General features: G+C 39.8%; 2 protein-coding genes across 2 annotated transcripts in view; one reads left to right on the top strand and one right to left on the bottom strand.

Annotated features, from left to right (window-relative positions):
- The window catches only part of fndc5a (fibronectin type III domain containing 5a), a 31,189-nt gene extending 25,407 nt beyond the window's left edge, over positions 1 to 5,782 (top strand). Inside the window, exon 6 of the mRNA XM_067613738.1 lies at positions 216 to 5,782. Within this exon, the coding sequence (XP_067469839.1) occupies positions 216 to 269 (54 nt within the window). The 3' untranslated portion in view covers positions 270 to 5,782. The remainder of the gene's footprint in view (positions 1 to 215) is intronic.
- Positions 5,430 to 9,731, bottom strand: LOC137199431 (S100P-binding protein-like). Its single transcript, XM_067613737.1, has 7 exons — positions 9,622 to 9,731; positions 8,512 to 8,585; positions 7,128 to 8,386; positions 6,857 to 7,008; positions 6,505 to 6,605; positions 6,118 to 6,217; positions 5,430 to 6,007 (listed from the first exon to the last, which is right to left on the bottom strand). Exons 2-7 carry the CDS (start codon positions 8,564 to 8,566, stop codon positions 5,878 to 5,880), a joined length of 1,797 nt encoding a protein of 598 aa, XP_067469838.1. The 5' UTR covers positions 8,567 to 8,585; positions 9,622 to 9,731; the 3' UTR covers positions 5,430 to 5,877.
- Positions 9,732 to 13,967: the final 4,236 nt, after the last annotated feature.

The raw sequence follows: 13,967 nt of genomic DNA, 5'->3' as shown, positions 1-13,967 counted from the left end.
GAGCCTCATACCATATTCATTTCTTATGTTCAAACCAGTGCAGAAAACAAATGTCGAAAACAAAAAAAAAAAAATCTTTCACTCTCTTTCTGTAAACATCAATAAAACATCCAAGCACAGAGGCATCCTCATGCTCATTTGAAGAAGCGTATTGTATGATTGCTGTGAGTCCTCCAGCCCTCTCATACCTGTCATCTTCTTCTTTGCTCCCACAGTTCCCTAAGAACAACAACAATAGGATGCCATCTGTCAACATCATTGAGGTGTGACTGCCAGGACGTCTTCTCTTTATCCAAAAGACTTTGTGTTCTCACAAACAAGCGGGCCCCTTTTAAGCCAATCTGCTTGTCAAGATGAGGCTGGGACTCTAGGCCCCCCTCGGCGGCGCCTACTCTCCTTTGGCACGTGACCTGCCGATGAAGCGAAGCAGCAGGACTCCGGGGGCCAGGCATGGCCTGGCCGGAGCCGGTCTGAGAGCAGAGCCCGCAGTGGAGAGACTGTGGCGAGAGTCCAGTGGCTCCACCGTGCTCAATAACTACTGTACCATGGGGCAGCAGAGCCAAATGGCTCCGGCAGTGGACAGACTGCAGATCCACCAACCCCAGGGACCAAAGCCGATAAACAGAGCCAGAGACCTTGTTATTCTCTTTCTCTCCCTTTCTCTGATTCCCATTTCTGGGTGGCACTAAACTGCATCCACAAATATTCTCCTAATCTCACTTTCTAGACCTTATTTTTTCTTCATAACATCTTCTATTCTACACTTTCTTAATTGTATCATTCAAGTATGTCACTGTAGTTTTTTTTTACTTTACAAGGTGCCACCAGAACAGTTCTGTTGTTCTGGTATCTTTTTTTTTTTTTTTTTTAGACCACCCCTCAGGCAGAAACTTTTTTGCCGTCCTGTGGGAAATGTTTTCATTCTGGCGAGCTTGTTTTCCCCCCTCAGGGAATCCAGACTCCACCTGGCCAATTTAGCAGCCATTTCTTAGATGTGCTGCAATGACGCCAGAGCAGCTTTAGAGGGATCACTCCGCTCACCACCAGAGCTGAATCACCCAATCTTGTCAGAAAAGATGAAAGGCGTCTCTGATCTTAACACATACATGTCTCTAACAGGACAAGTTTGGTATCACATTTGCGTCCTCTAACTTTTTTCATGGTTTTATTTTAGCTTTCTAAATTGTTACATTCCACTTCCAGGATGAACCCTTTAGTATTTCCTTGTGTCTTTCTCTTTGAGGGTGATGAATTTCAAAGCATTCTGAGGAGAAAAAAAAAGAACTGCCATAATGGAGCGCATCATCTAATTAATGAACTTTAAAATGGGCTGGACTCATGTCTACAGAGAGGTGGACTTGCCTCTGTAGAGACACTGGAAGAGATCCCTTAAATCAGCAATAACAGCCCTCAGTGAAGCACGGAAGCAAGGACTTCTGAAATGAGTGCGCACTCTGTAGCCTCATTTTCAAATGATCCCTGAAAAATCTTTAAGCGCTGTTGTAAAAACTTTGGTTTCTGCTGGAGAGCATGGAGAAAAAAAAACAAAAAAAACTTTTTATGGGCCCAACCTTCAACCCTGAGACTTCCTTATGACATCTTGAACCGATGTCACCGAGACAGAAGGGCTTCTATCAAGACTTTTTCTCAATTCAAAGTCAACATTTGTGTAGAAACTCACTGTTGCAGAGGTTTCATTTAATGATAAGGGATCAACTGTCACCATACAGTACTGTGAAACGTATACTGAAAGGTAACTTTTTTGCTGCTCAGCAGCTTCTCAATGGGCCAGGCCTGTGAGTTGGCTGTGGTGATAAGAAAGCAAATGGTGTATTTGAGGGCTGATTCAAACTCAGTAGTACTGCCTTAAAAATAATTATATGTTTTATTTAACAAGATGGAAGGCCCTGTATCTCACATTTATGTCATATTCTTTACCTTTCACCTAATATTCAAACGTGTGTGGAAAGTAAAAGGTAAGTACAGATCTAGCTGGCTGAGGCTTGTTGAAAAGCTCAAACATTTAATGTGTAAATACATTTTATATTTCATTCTTGTTTGGTGGTGTCAGTTTAGAGAGCCTTTAATGAAATATGGCGAGACAAACATGGAAAATGTATATTCTTAATGTAAGAGGGTACTGCTACTGGTGGGAAAAAGGTGATTTTTTTGTTTATACTCCGCTGTTAAAGTCCTGTTATTATGAAGCTTTTCATACCTGTAGCACTTATCTACTGTTATGTATTTCTATTACATTATGTCATTGTGCTGTTTATGTGCAATAAGAAAAGACTCTGGATAGTTTAAATAATGATCTAAGCATAATGGTTTAGAGCCACTCAGTTGCTGGAAATTGTGTTGACAGGCAGAATGATAAACTCATCAGCTGCTCTTGTTCTGCACGGATTCCGTCTCGTTCTGCGATATGCCGGCTACTCATTTATTGTCAACACAGACATTTACATGTGTGCATGCAAACATAACAGGGGCATAACTCCCTGCCGATGCACACGCTGTAGCCTTGAGTGTGGCGGGAGATGGAGGCAGTAAAGGCGGTAAATAGAGAGAGCAATGAAGGTTACGGTTGAGCAGAGTGGGTAGAATGATGACTGCTGCAATGGCAGGCTTTTATCACTCCCTACCTCCCTCTGCCTCCACTTCCACTCTTAATAAGAGAGAAAAAGCTCAAGATTGCACTCCTCCAACAAGCACTGATTCATGTCAGAGGCAAAGAGCGGGTTTAAAGCAAAGGCAAAGTGTTGGATAAGGGGGAAAGAGTCGCAGGGGCCTCCCAGACGTTGAGCTGTTGCCAGGACAAACTTGGTGAAGTCTTGAGAGGCTGTTCTGCTGCATTACCCAGAGTGATCAGCACTTCGTCGAAAAACTTCTGCCGCTGAGGGTTGAATCCATTCTTCCCCAGGAATACTGCAACAGTAGCAGGCACACCAATCGATAGGCATCCATCCACACAGTAACAGATAATGATGATAGTCTCACTGGATGATTTCTTTGAACCAGGGCCATGTTTTAAATTTGCCAGCAATGTATTTCTCAACAGCAATCCCTGTTGGCATTGTTGTTATTTACTTTCCTCCTCCTCAGTTGCTTAAATGAGGAAAACTTCAACTAGAAACGAGGGGTTTACTTTTAAAGTGGCTACAAAGATCTTTCTGGTAAACTCTTCTACAGTGTGTTGCCAGTGTAAATACTGTACTCCTTATTACTGATTTAAATGTAGGACTATTGTGAACATTCACCTTTGTGGCAGGTTGACATCCAAATTTAGGGTTAGAAGTTGCAGTTCCAGCAGCCTGTTTCATGGTAAACAGCTGTGGTGTATCATTTGATTTCACCATGTTAAACAAGAGAGATTTTACATGTTTGGCAGATTTATAAAAGGACATTTGGGTATCTAATTAGGGTCCACACACTTCATATCTGGTGGTGTCCTGCACTGAAGTTTGCTCAGTCAGCCATACATGGACATTAGGCCTACTGTTTGTACTACAAACAAATTGATCATATGGATTGAGGTTGTTTAAAAGGTTCAGCTGGTATTGAGACAGGTTAAGTGGTCACCTGTCGACCAGAGATGGAAACTATTTTTTCCCTTAATCACACTCGACTTATGGTGACGACTGTAAGAACATTCCACATTTAAAACATTCCACTTGAGCCCCGTGGTGGCAAAGTAGTTTTATCAAGACACTTGAGGACTTCCCGTTCTATGTCCAATACAATGCTTGAAAAATATGCTTGGTAGCAGACAGTAATGGGCTATTTTGCAACGAGACACCAGTGCAGTATAGAGACAAAACAACTTACACACACCGTTTATGTTGTACGAGTAGAAACACGCCTGGAAACTGAAACTCAATATTGCAACATTACAGAGAAGTCAACCTATTTCATTATGGGTTCTTGAAATATAGGAATGAGATCCACAAAGAAGCATGGTTTAGAAAAATGAACTGCTTTATTAGTGCTATCATGTTTATATTCATTGTATGAAGTGTACAGCAGTCATTGCTTAATGAGGGCTAGCATGGTTTAACTATTATGCACAAGGTTACACAACTTCAATTATGAAGAATATGGTGTATGCTTACTTGTGTATGCTTAAATAAAATTAAAAAATATCTAATATTTTCCACAAATGTGTGTGTTTGCGCTTAATTGGGGACAAAAACAATGAGGTGGTGGTATTCAAAATAAACTATGAGATTGCCTAAACCTTTTCTGAGCAAAACATGTCAGGCTGGTAAACTATTTTTTAAAGAAAACTGTTAAAGAATCCAGGAAGTCGGGCTTTTACTGTAGTGAATAATACATGTGAATCTGTCTTCACCAGGGTTCAACTGTCAGACTTTTCTCTATCAGGTAAAGCACATAGGCTTACAGTTCACTATTTTACTGTTACTGGAGAGGAACAGAGCTCAGTCTAAGGTAGACATTAATCCTCCTGAAAAATCCAGCCAACAACACGGTTTCAGGTATTTAATGTTGAGTCAGCAACTAGTGTAAGTAAACGTGCCAGGATTAGTAATGAACTTGAAATCAATTACACCTGAACGCCATGACCCGACAAATCACTTTTCAAGTTCCAAATTAGATTATGTTTAGGTTTGTCTTTCCATTTGCATCAATACAAGAAGAGCAATTGTCTTGACGGTCCCTTGACAGAATCACCGCTGCAGAAGAACTGTGAGATAAACACAAACAGCCTCCTCTCTGCTGAAATCCTGCCCATGACTCTGGAGGGGTAAACCATTGTCGGAAGGTGTGAAGAGGTGCTGTAGCTGCTCTGCTGCACACGTGCCCTGCAGTCTGCACAGCACGTGTCATGAGGTCTCCACCGACACCCACACAAACCACTGTTTTCTGGATGGCTGGCCAGGGACAGGCTGCCCCACTCTCTGTACAGACAAGATTACTTTAACGGCCTGCATTATTCAATGACTGGGACCTATGCTGATAAGGTCCAAGTGTTTGGGCTCCCTGGGGCCACTTCAGTCAGTCTGTACCTGTGCACGCAACTTAAGACGCTGTGTAGCGGACTCAGAACAAAGCTGACAAAGATACAGAATTATTGACCAAACATTAACAGTTAACTAAACAGGTAAAACCTTATGAGTACTTCATCAGCAGCACTGTCTCACCCCCACACCAACACAGCCCTACTCTGACTCCAGGGAAAGAACTCTCCACCCAGTGTTACAGAGTTTAATGAAACCACTGTGCATTGAATCTCCAAGCAGCCGAAAATATGCTGCGGTCACATCAGCTCTACAACTAAAGGGTCAGTTCACACAAAACACTAAACCACTTACCCTGAGTGGCAGTATCTAGCCACGCAGAGTTTAGGATTTTGGTTCAGGTTCATTCATCTTGGTGTTGCATTATCCACTGATATTCCTAAACAATGGAGGTAAAAAAGGAGTTTTGTTTATTTTCAAAGAACTCAAGAGCTGGGCTTTTCAGGAATATCCACAGAGGCGAACAGGTTCCAACAAGAACTATTGTATTCCAAAAAGGGTAGGCCATACAATCACTTTCAGCGAACACCAATCCAACGCATGGGACACAAAACTTAAACTATTTTTTGTCTGCCCCAATATAAAATATATTGACATAACATGTACTTAAATACATATTAAAACAAAGTCCTTAAAACATGCATTAATTTTCACACTTGGGTACATGCATAGTTCAAAGAAACAGAACAACACACAGAATAACACTCAAACTGACAAACCAAAAAAAAAAAAAAGAACACCACAAATTCAACTAAGAAAGAAAAAGTGCAAACATTGATAGGACTTCTTATGAGTTTATGTGCAATCTGTTGACAACAAAAACAACACAATAAGTGCTAATTTAGGGAAATGGACTCCTTTCAAAAATCTTTGGGACTTTGGCAAAGCGCTTGTGTGCTGTGCAGTTCTTGGCCTGCCATTCATGGAGGGACATTTTTGGCACCATGTTTCCAAACCGTCTTTGGTAGTTCCTAAAAGTAAGCACAGATCCTGAGCCTTGTATTGTATGTTATTTGAAACAGGTCTGCCTGTTTTAAATCCACACTTCATAACTATAAGGAAACCTGTGAAAATGATGTACCTGCGTGTGAGGTCAGAGGGATGCTGCCACTGTTTGCCCATAGCGCCTGGTGTCTGGTCAGCCACATCTGTCATCAGCTTCAGCAGCTCAGTCATGACATCTTCAGACCACAGAAAAGTTGTTTTTTCAAAAACAGATTTAAAAATGCACATTTATATTTGCATTATGTTGAAAGGAGAAAAACTGTAAGATGCCATTCATGACCACAAGACTGGGAGACAACAAAAGGGAATACTGATGTATTTACTCAAAAATGTATAAAAATGACTACAGTGATAGAGAAGTGCAGTGATTTGATGCACTACTAATGTGAGAATTTGGGAGTAGGGCTGGATTATATCTACTAAAATCTATGAGAAATCCCTTGAAGTGAAGAGTGATTCATACCTGGAGCTGCACTTGACCTCTCATTCATGTGTCTGGTGACTGAAGAGACATACAGACTTTTTTCATGCTCCCAGTCCGCCTCTCTTTTGAAGATCACAGGCCTGTAAAAAGACAGTATCTCTAAAAAGAAAAGCAAGCTTAATCACATTCAACCACACAAGACATCTCATGTCTCGGAATATTTTAAAAGCAAAATCATGCTCAATAAATATGGCTTTACAGACACTGATGACACAGAAAGGCAGACACATATAGACACAGTTTGCCTTACAACCACCAAGCCAAAACATCCCCATTGTGTCTGACATGGTCTTACTGCTCCCCCTTAAGGTGACAGAGGTCACTACAGTACCTTAGACTCCTGGCACTACATTTGGCAGTCTGGGAAACTCTGTTTTTATTTGGGCTTGGCTTGGCAGGCTTTGTGTTCTGGTCTGGCAGAGGAGATGCAACTGGTTTACTGCTGGAGGTGAGCTGATTGGGAGCCACCACGACTGATTTCACCTTCAAAAAGCAGAGATTGTGTGTGTGTGTGTAAATATACACTATGCACACTCCGTAAACAAACATGACAACATGTGTGCAGGACCATATCTTCAGTTCCTCCTGTTGAGACAGCTTACCTGTACTTGGAGTGGTAATGTAGTTTCGTAACTGGTGTCCAGAGTGGTTTCCTCTCCACTCAGTGTGGTCTGGCACTTATGGAGAGGCTCTATCACACCTCCGTGCACCTCCTCCGACACCTGTCTACTCTGCTCACTACCAGCATCCAACTTCACTGTGACATTGTGGCACACAGATGATTCAAACATGGGCGGACCGATAGTCCATGCCTCTTCAACGTCCCCTTCCAAAGCCTCTACAGGAGAAATCACTGGCTCCGACGGCAGCCCACTCACAGTGGGACACAAATCGCTCACTGTGAAAGAAACGCGCGGGCCATGCAGCACAGCTTGTGTGTGACAACCTGACTCAGCTGAACTTTCAGGATGACAGTCATCCTCTGCCACCTTGACCTCACCTATCCTTAGCATGGGGCTAGAGGTAGCTGGTGACAGCTGGGGGTTTACTCTTTTACAGTCCTTTAAGTAGGACATTGAGAAATAACCCTTATCCTCTTCCTCATCTTGCACATTCAGATGAACATCTTTTTTTAACTCCTCTCGTCCCTCCATCACGTCCCCATCTCCTCTACTCAACTCTTGTCCCTCAGCCACAGAAGGGATTGAGAGTGGCTCATTTTGGAAAGTGTTGCTACTTGGATTTTTGCCGCTCTCTGAACGGTCAGAAAGTCCTCCAGCAGAGGAAGTGCCTAAGGGACTGAGACACATGATGTCATCGACATCAAAGTCAAAGGCAGGTCCGAGATTTAAGAGGATCCCCTCATACTTTAAAGTGTGTGGTAAAGTCCCCTCATCACCCCCTGGCTCTGTTGTGGACCCACATTCCACGTGCTCTGAGTTTAGCCGAGAACTCACAGTTTCTTTTCTTTCACTCCTGATTGATTGTGTTTTATCTAACAATGCAGACTCAGAGATGGCTAAAGGGGACACTGACTCCTGTCCTGCAAGAGGGCTGCAGTATTCCATGAAACATCCAAGGTCTGGGGACAGAGTGTTTGGACTGTAAGACCTCTTTGCTGGAGTCTCACAGCTATATTCTGGACTGGAATCATCTAATTTCCGTTTTTTCGCACAATTGTTCACTACCTCAATTTTAAAGTTAATAAATGGATCAGGAAACTTCCTCTCATGATGCAGACTGGACTTTTGATCACAAGTGATCATCCTTGAATATACAGAGAGAGGTTTCAAGTGCTCGCATTTATCTGTATTGAGCCTACTAAAAACAGTGTTCTTCGAGGGTGCTTTTTTATCCATGTCTGTTAAGAAAAAAACAAAAAAACAAAACATCAGGTCAACTCCTCCAGTAATATCATCATTTAGCAAACTTAAAATTAATACATTAAAAAAAAAATCAAATCAAACTAATAAACATTTAACTCACTTCTTTTTGCATGTGCATTGCCCACAACCTCCTTCCCAGTGAAGTCACTCTCCATTCCTTTCAAAGCCCAGTGTCTGCAACAGAAAACACAGTGTCATATGCTGAATAATATCAGAGAAAAGGTCTTTGCTGCTTCCACAGGGGGGCTTTAAAATGACACCTACTCGTGGGAAAAATACCTTGTCTAGTAAAAAATAAACTAGTCATTTTGGATTCTGACACCTCATCTTGCTTTGTCCTCATTATCTTCTAATGCATGTTCACACTGACTGCAAAATGATTTAGGCCACTGTTTTGGCACAGACTTACTGACTGCTTTGAGCCCTCATCAATTAGAAGTACATAATTAAGCCAAACCTCTATGGAGCCAGAAATTACTGAACACACACTTGCTATATTATTGGGTTCATCTTCACAAACTCAAATTCTGTCCAAGCTTTGCTTAAACCCACAATGGTTTATACTAAATTTAAAGATCAAAAGAACAAATGATTACAAAACACAACAAAAACACCAAATTAACCGTGATTTGAAAGAAATTAATATGTAATTGTGCACTACGTTACTTTAAGGGGCGGATTCCTCAACCATTTGGGTTAAAATCTCGCTCAAATACATCCAAGGTGTCAGCATGCACTTGCATTAAGTTACTACAAAAATAACGCCTAAGTGTCAGAGATTAACCTATTGTTAACTAATTGTTTCCCTCAATATTGCATGAAGTTAAATTAGCTCGTTAAAGCCCAAATATTGAAACCGTTTGGTGATGGAAAAATTTGAAAGTTGCACGTAGTGAAGCTGACAATTTGCAGATGTTACTTTACCTCCATGTTACTTAAAAAAAAAACCGCTAAATTTCAGCTAACTTGGTGTTGAGCAAACTTGGATGCAGGCGGCAGAAACACTCGGCGGGCATTTGACGCTAAGTTAGCTAGCAGCACCTTTCTGCAGACTTTAGCAAGTGTTAGCTCGCGAACTTCGTCACTGATAGCTTACGAGACGTCAACTGCAAGCTGTAAATCAAGGTAAACTGGTGTCAGCCAACTGAATTTAGTATGAACGCTCAACCAAAGTGTAGCAACACTCAAATAATAACGATGAGTTACTCACCTCCGTTCAAAAATCAGCAAACACTTCGATCTCTCGGCCGCGCGCACCAGCGTGCACGAGTACGTTAAGTAGGGTTGGGGGCGCTGTTCAAGTTCAAACTTGAATCCACATTGTACTCTGATCTATGGATTGTACTGCACTGTTGTTTCATTTTGATGATTTAGCTCTTTATAAGTGACAAGTGAATTTTAGAAACTAATTTTAACGAATTTATAACAGTATCGTATTCGCCACCGTAAACATTTCACGTGATCACTCACATCAGTGAAAACTACTGCACTGTATGAATTTGAGTGCATTCTTTTTACAGTAAAAATATGAGTTATCTTTGTTTTTAAATCGGATACAATTCTGTGTGTGCACATAGTTACTTGCAACCTGCATTCAATTTCTGCCATTACAACTATACATGTTTACATCTTTATTTTACCTTCACCAGTACATTGCAAATAGGCAGTTTTAAATTTATTGACTTAGTCTCAAATGCAATAAATGATTGTCTACGAGTGATCTTAACATATTTCTAAAATTGTTGATGATGCTCACTGGGATGAACATCTCTTATAATAATTTTCTTTCAGCTTGTGTCCATTCATTTAATCCTCTTGATAACCATACACAAAATGTGAACAGTCAATGTAAATGTGTAAATTTATTAATATAATGAACAGCAGAAAGAGCCTTCAGAGAACAAAACCTCAGTGAAACCAACCTTTTGTGCTCGTCTAGACTAGGACTGAAAGAAAATGATCCAGAAATACACTTGTTTATTAAGACACAAATAACACCTAGTATATATAAATATAATCAAAAGATTTAGCATTGAAAAAAACAATATTACAGACAAGGTCCGCTTGTGTAGACACAGTTCTACATGTGTTTCCAGATCACATGTAGAACATGTTGGGACATGTTCAGACAAACCAAACTGAAACACAGTTCAGAACAAACTCACTGGAAAAATCCCCCCAAGGTTTTACATTTGTTGCATTCAAAAAAAACAACAATGTTGGGGACTCTCTTCTTTACAATAAAAGACCAATTTGATGCGCAACTGTACTTTTATTGAATCCTGATGAATTAAATTCAGACAAAATACCATAGATACCACTGGGAATCATCCACAGAGAAATAGTTAACCAGCCAAGTCAATACAATAATGTCATTTAACATTATGTATTCACACCCTTGGAAGACCTCAAGTAGTGTTTTACAACGATGAATCACAGTGTATTAGTGAGGCTTGCTGACATGATCAAAACTAATGTTAAAGTGACAGTAATTCTATACATATACAGCTAAATCACCTCAATCACAGGTGCTGCTGATTGTGTATATTAGTTGCATATTAAGAGGAATGGAGCGTGTAATGATTACACACAGAATATCTACATTCTATTGAGGGTAAAAAAAATATCTGGAAAGTTGAAATGCTGGTTAGTCACCTCCCAGACAAAAACACATCATATTACATTTTAACAACAAAATATTGCAAATAAATTAGCTGCATGGTCATTGAAAAAGGGGAGGAAAATTTCTAAGGTACTGAACACCACTTTGAAGTACTGTAAGTCAAAAAAGGGGTAAAAAAAGACATTTTTGCTGGAGTCTCATGCCATCATCAAGACTAAATCATGTAATTTCCTCCATCTGGAGCAATTGTTCACTACCGCAGTCTTGAAAAGATGATACACCTTTTTCTGGATTGAGCCTTCTAATGGTTGCGTGTCTCATGGCCATGATCAAGACTGAAGTAATCAGAGGGTCCTCTTTGTGGAGCAACTGCTCACTACCTCAATCTTAACAATTATAATTACTGTAGATGATGCAGACTGGCCTTTTGGTCACTTCCTGTTGCCATTGTGAAATTTACTGAGAGAACAAAGCATTCTTGGCATTCTTGAGTGACATCTGGAGGAACAGAGGAAAAAAGACATTTAATTAGCAATTGCAAAAATAAAACCTGAGTGGTGATCAAGATCAATACTCGACTGTAATTCAATAACTTTAAAACAAGTAAGATAAGATTAGAACTGTCTAAAAATCTGGACACAGCTGTAGTTTAAGGTATTCACATCTCATGAAAATTGAAAGTACAGTGTACAGTATGTAAGAACATAAACAGAAGTTATGAACACAATTGCATTTGTATTTGTTAAATGAAAAGAATCATGGTAAAAATAAAGCCATGATGATCAGATGGTGATCTCACTTTGACAACCCAACATGAGACTGCTTCCCCGCCCCCCCATAATGATACATAACAATTCTGTGCCAGCAGATGGCAGCATCTCACATTGCAACAAAAAGTTTTTCCAGATCCAACATATCAGGCCTTCATCTGCTAGTAAAGGGTCAGCCATGGAGAAAAGATGTGAATACAACAGATACAAATATAACAGATGAATGTTGAATGCAATCTGTGGTGATCGCTGAACTGACACATAACATGTAGAAAACTCGAAAGCAGCATCTGTTCAATGCTCAGGATAATTCACAGATTCCGCCATGGACTTTTCATTGGGAACCATTTCTTCCAAAAGGTAGAAAATGGGGCTGTAACTAACAAATATGTATCACTTTTTTGCCAATTGATTATTGTTTGATCTATACAAAGTCAGAATATAGTGGAAAATACCCATCACAGTTTTCTGAAGCCCAAGTTGACTTTTTCACACTGCGAGTTTTGTCTAAACCAACAGTTCAAACCTTAAAGACATTCAGTTTACAATCAGAGAGGGAAAGAAAATACCAGTTCTGTGCTTAAATGCCATCCTTTCATGAGATTGCCCACAAGTCCATTTTGGGGACTTAAATTTAACAAAAAAAATTGATAACTTGGCAAAGCACATGACTACATGTACACAATGAGAATGATGTAACTGCATGTCAGATCGAGGAACTCTGCCATTTGTGTTTGGGAAAGCTTCCTGATAAAGAAAAGAAATGTTCATCACTTTGAAAAGCATGAGAGAATCTTAAAAACATGTAGGAGAGTATACTTCAGTCCTATTTAGGTCCAAGATGCCTAAATAGGATTTTTCCATTTCAGAAGACATTTGACTCACAGTTTCTTTGAATTGAGATTTCGCCTTCAAGTAGCTTCCTGAAATTCTCCAAAAGGCCATTAAAGGTTCACAGAGTAGACTGAGTAGAAGTTGGCGTGAAATCTCTTTCATTTCCTCCTTCTGACATAAACATCCAGTAATCACACTGTCCAGAATTGTCAGATTACATCACAAGTGTTGCAGTTAAATTAAGCTACTTTAACCTCTCATCCATATGACTGTAGTGGTAGATGTTCTCCTTATAGGAACACCAGGCTCTCTCAATGTGTTGTGTATGAGACCCTGTCTGTGTATGCACAAAGTGTCGCCTATGGTTGACTTGATAATGGATGTAACCATCTTGTGACAGTCTTCAATACATTCTCCAACAATTTGTGATAAAAACAAAATACTGACAACTAAACTGAAGCTAAATTTGATATGAAATTCAAAAATATATGCTTGCTTTATGACTAATGATCACCAAATCAAGGAAATGAATTAAATGTAACCTGTGTGTAACCTTCTCCTTGTGGTAGGGAATCTATGCTGCTGATCCTGGGTTTACTATCTACCATATCTAAATCTGGGGTTCTCTAAAGTATCTTAGACCCAAGTTCTTACAGTTCAGTCTGATAACAGGTTCACTCAGTTTTCTAGGTTCACTATGTTCACTAGGTTCAGTAAGGCTATGGGTGGTAGCAGACTCTATGAAGAAAGAAGTAATACCTCCAGCCCACACAAAAAACACATGACTGCTGAAAATATATTTATAAAGGCATTCTGTCCTGTTTAATTTTCCTCATAGTTTCTTTTTATGTATTCAAGCATCTCTTTAGATAAAACAAAATTTCTTTGTTTGATGCAAATCTTCAACTCAATTATACCACAGAAATGAAATTAAACACAAATGAATGTACAACCAAAATTACAGTAAATTACAAATTGGGAAGTGTTCAACTCTCAGTGCGTCATACACACATTAAATGTGTCCTTTGTCGGACCAAAATGCAAACTTAGGTAGTTATCAGTTCCTGGTAGTGTTTGTTTTTCCTTTAGTTCCCTTAGGTTCCCTTATGGTTATTAGTCTCACTTGGTCTTGAGTTCTCTCGCTTCAAATGTTCCTTTAACATTGTTTGTCAACCTTCAGTTTTTTTTATAACATCAGTTCTAGTCAGTTTTTTATTCTGCCTTGGGCCCAAGAAGAAAAAATAATCTGAGATCTCAGGAAAAAGCAGAAAAATAAAATAGAATTCTCCTTAGTTAGGTTCCCTTTGATTTGGTTTCTACTGCCCCCTC

This window comes from Thunnus thynnus, chromosome 16, assembly GCF_963924715.1.
Source record: "Thunnus thynnus chromosome 16, fThuThy2.1, whole genome shotgun sequence".
Taxonomy (NCBI): domain Eukaryota; kingdom Metazoa; phylum Chordata; class Actinopteri; order Scombriformes; family Scombridae; genus Thunnus; species Thunnus thynnus.
The sequence above is the reverse complement of the archived record's forward strand: the minus strand, read 5'-3'. Positions and strand labels throughout refer to the sequence as shown.

Coding starts and splice junctions, on each gene's coding strand:
- LOC137199431 (XM_067613737.1), bottom strand. CDS start 8,566: ATGGAGAGTGACTTCACTGGGAAGGAGGTTGTGGGCAATGCACATGCA. Junction 6,218..6,504: donor GAGGTCAAGTGCAGCTCCAG/GTATGAATCACT, acceptor TGTGGTCTGAAG/ATGTCATGACTGAGCTGCTG. Junction 6,008..6,117: donor CCCTCTGACCTCACACGCAG/GTACATCATTTT, acceptor GCTTACTTTTAG/GAACTACCAAAGACGGTTTG.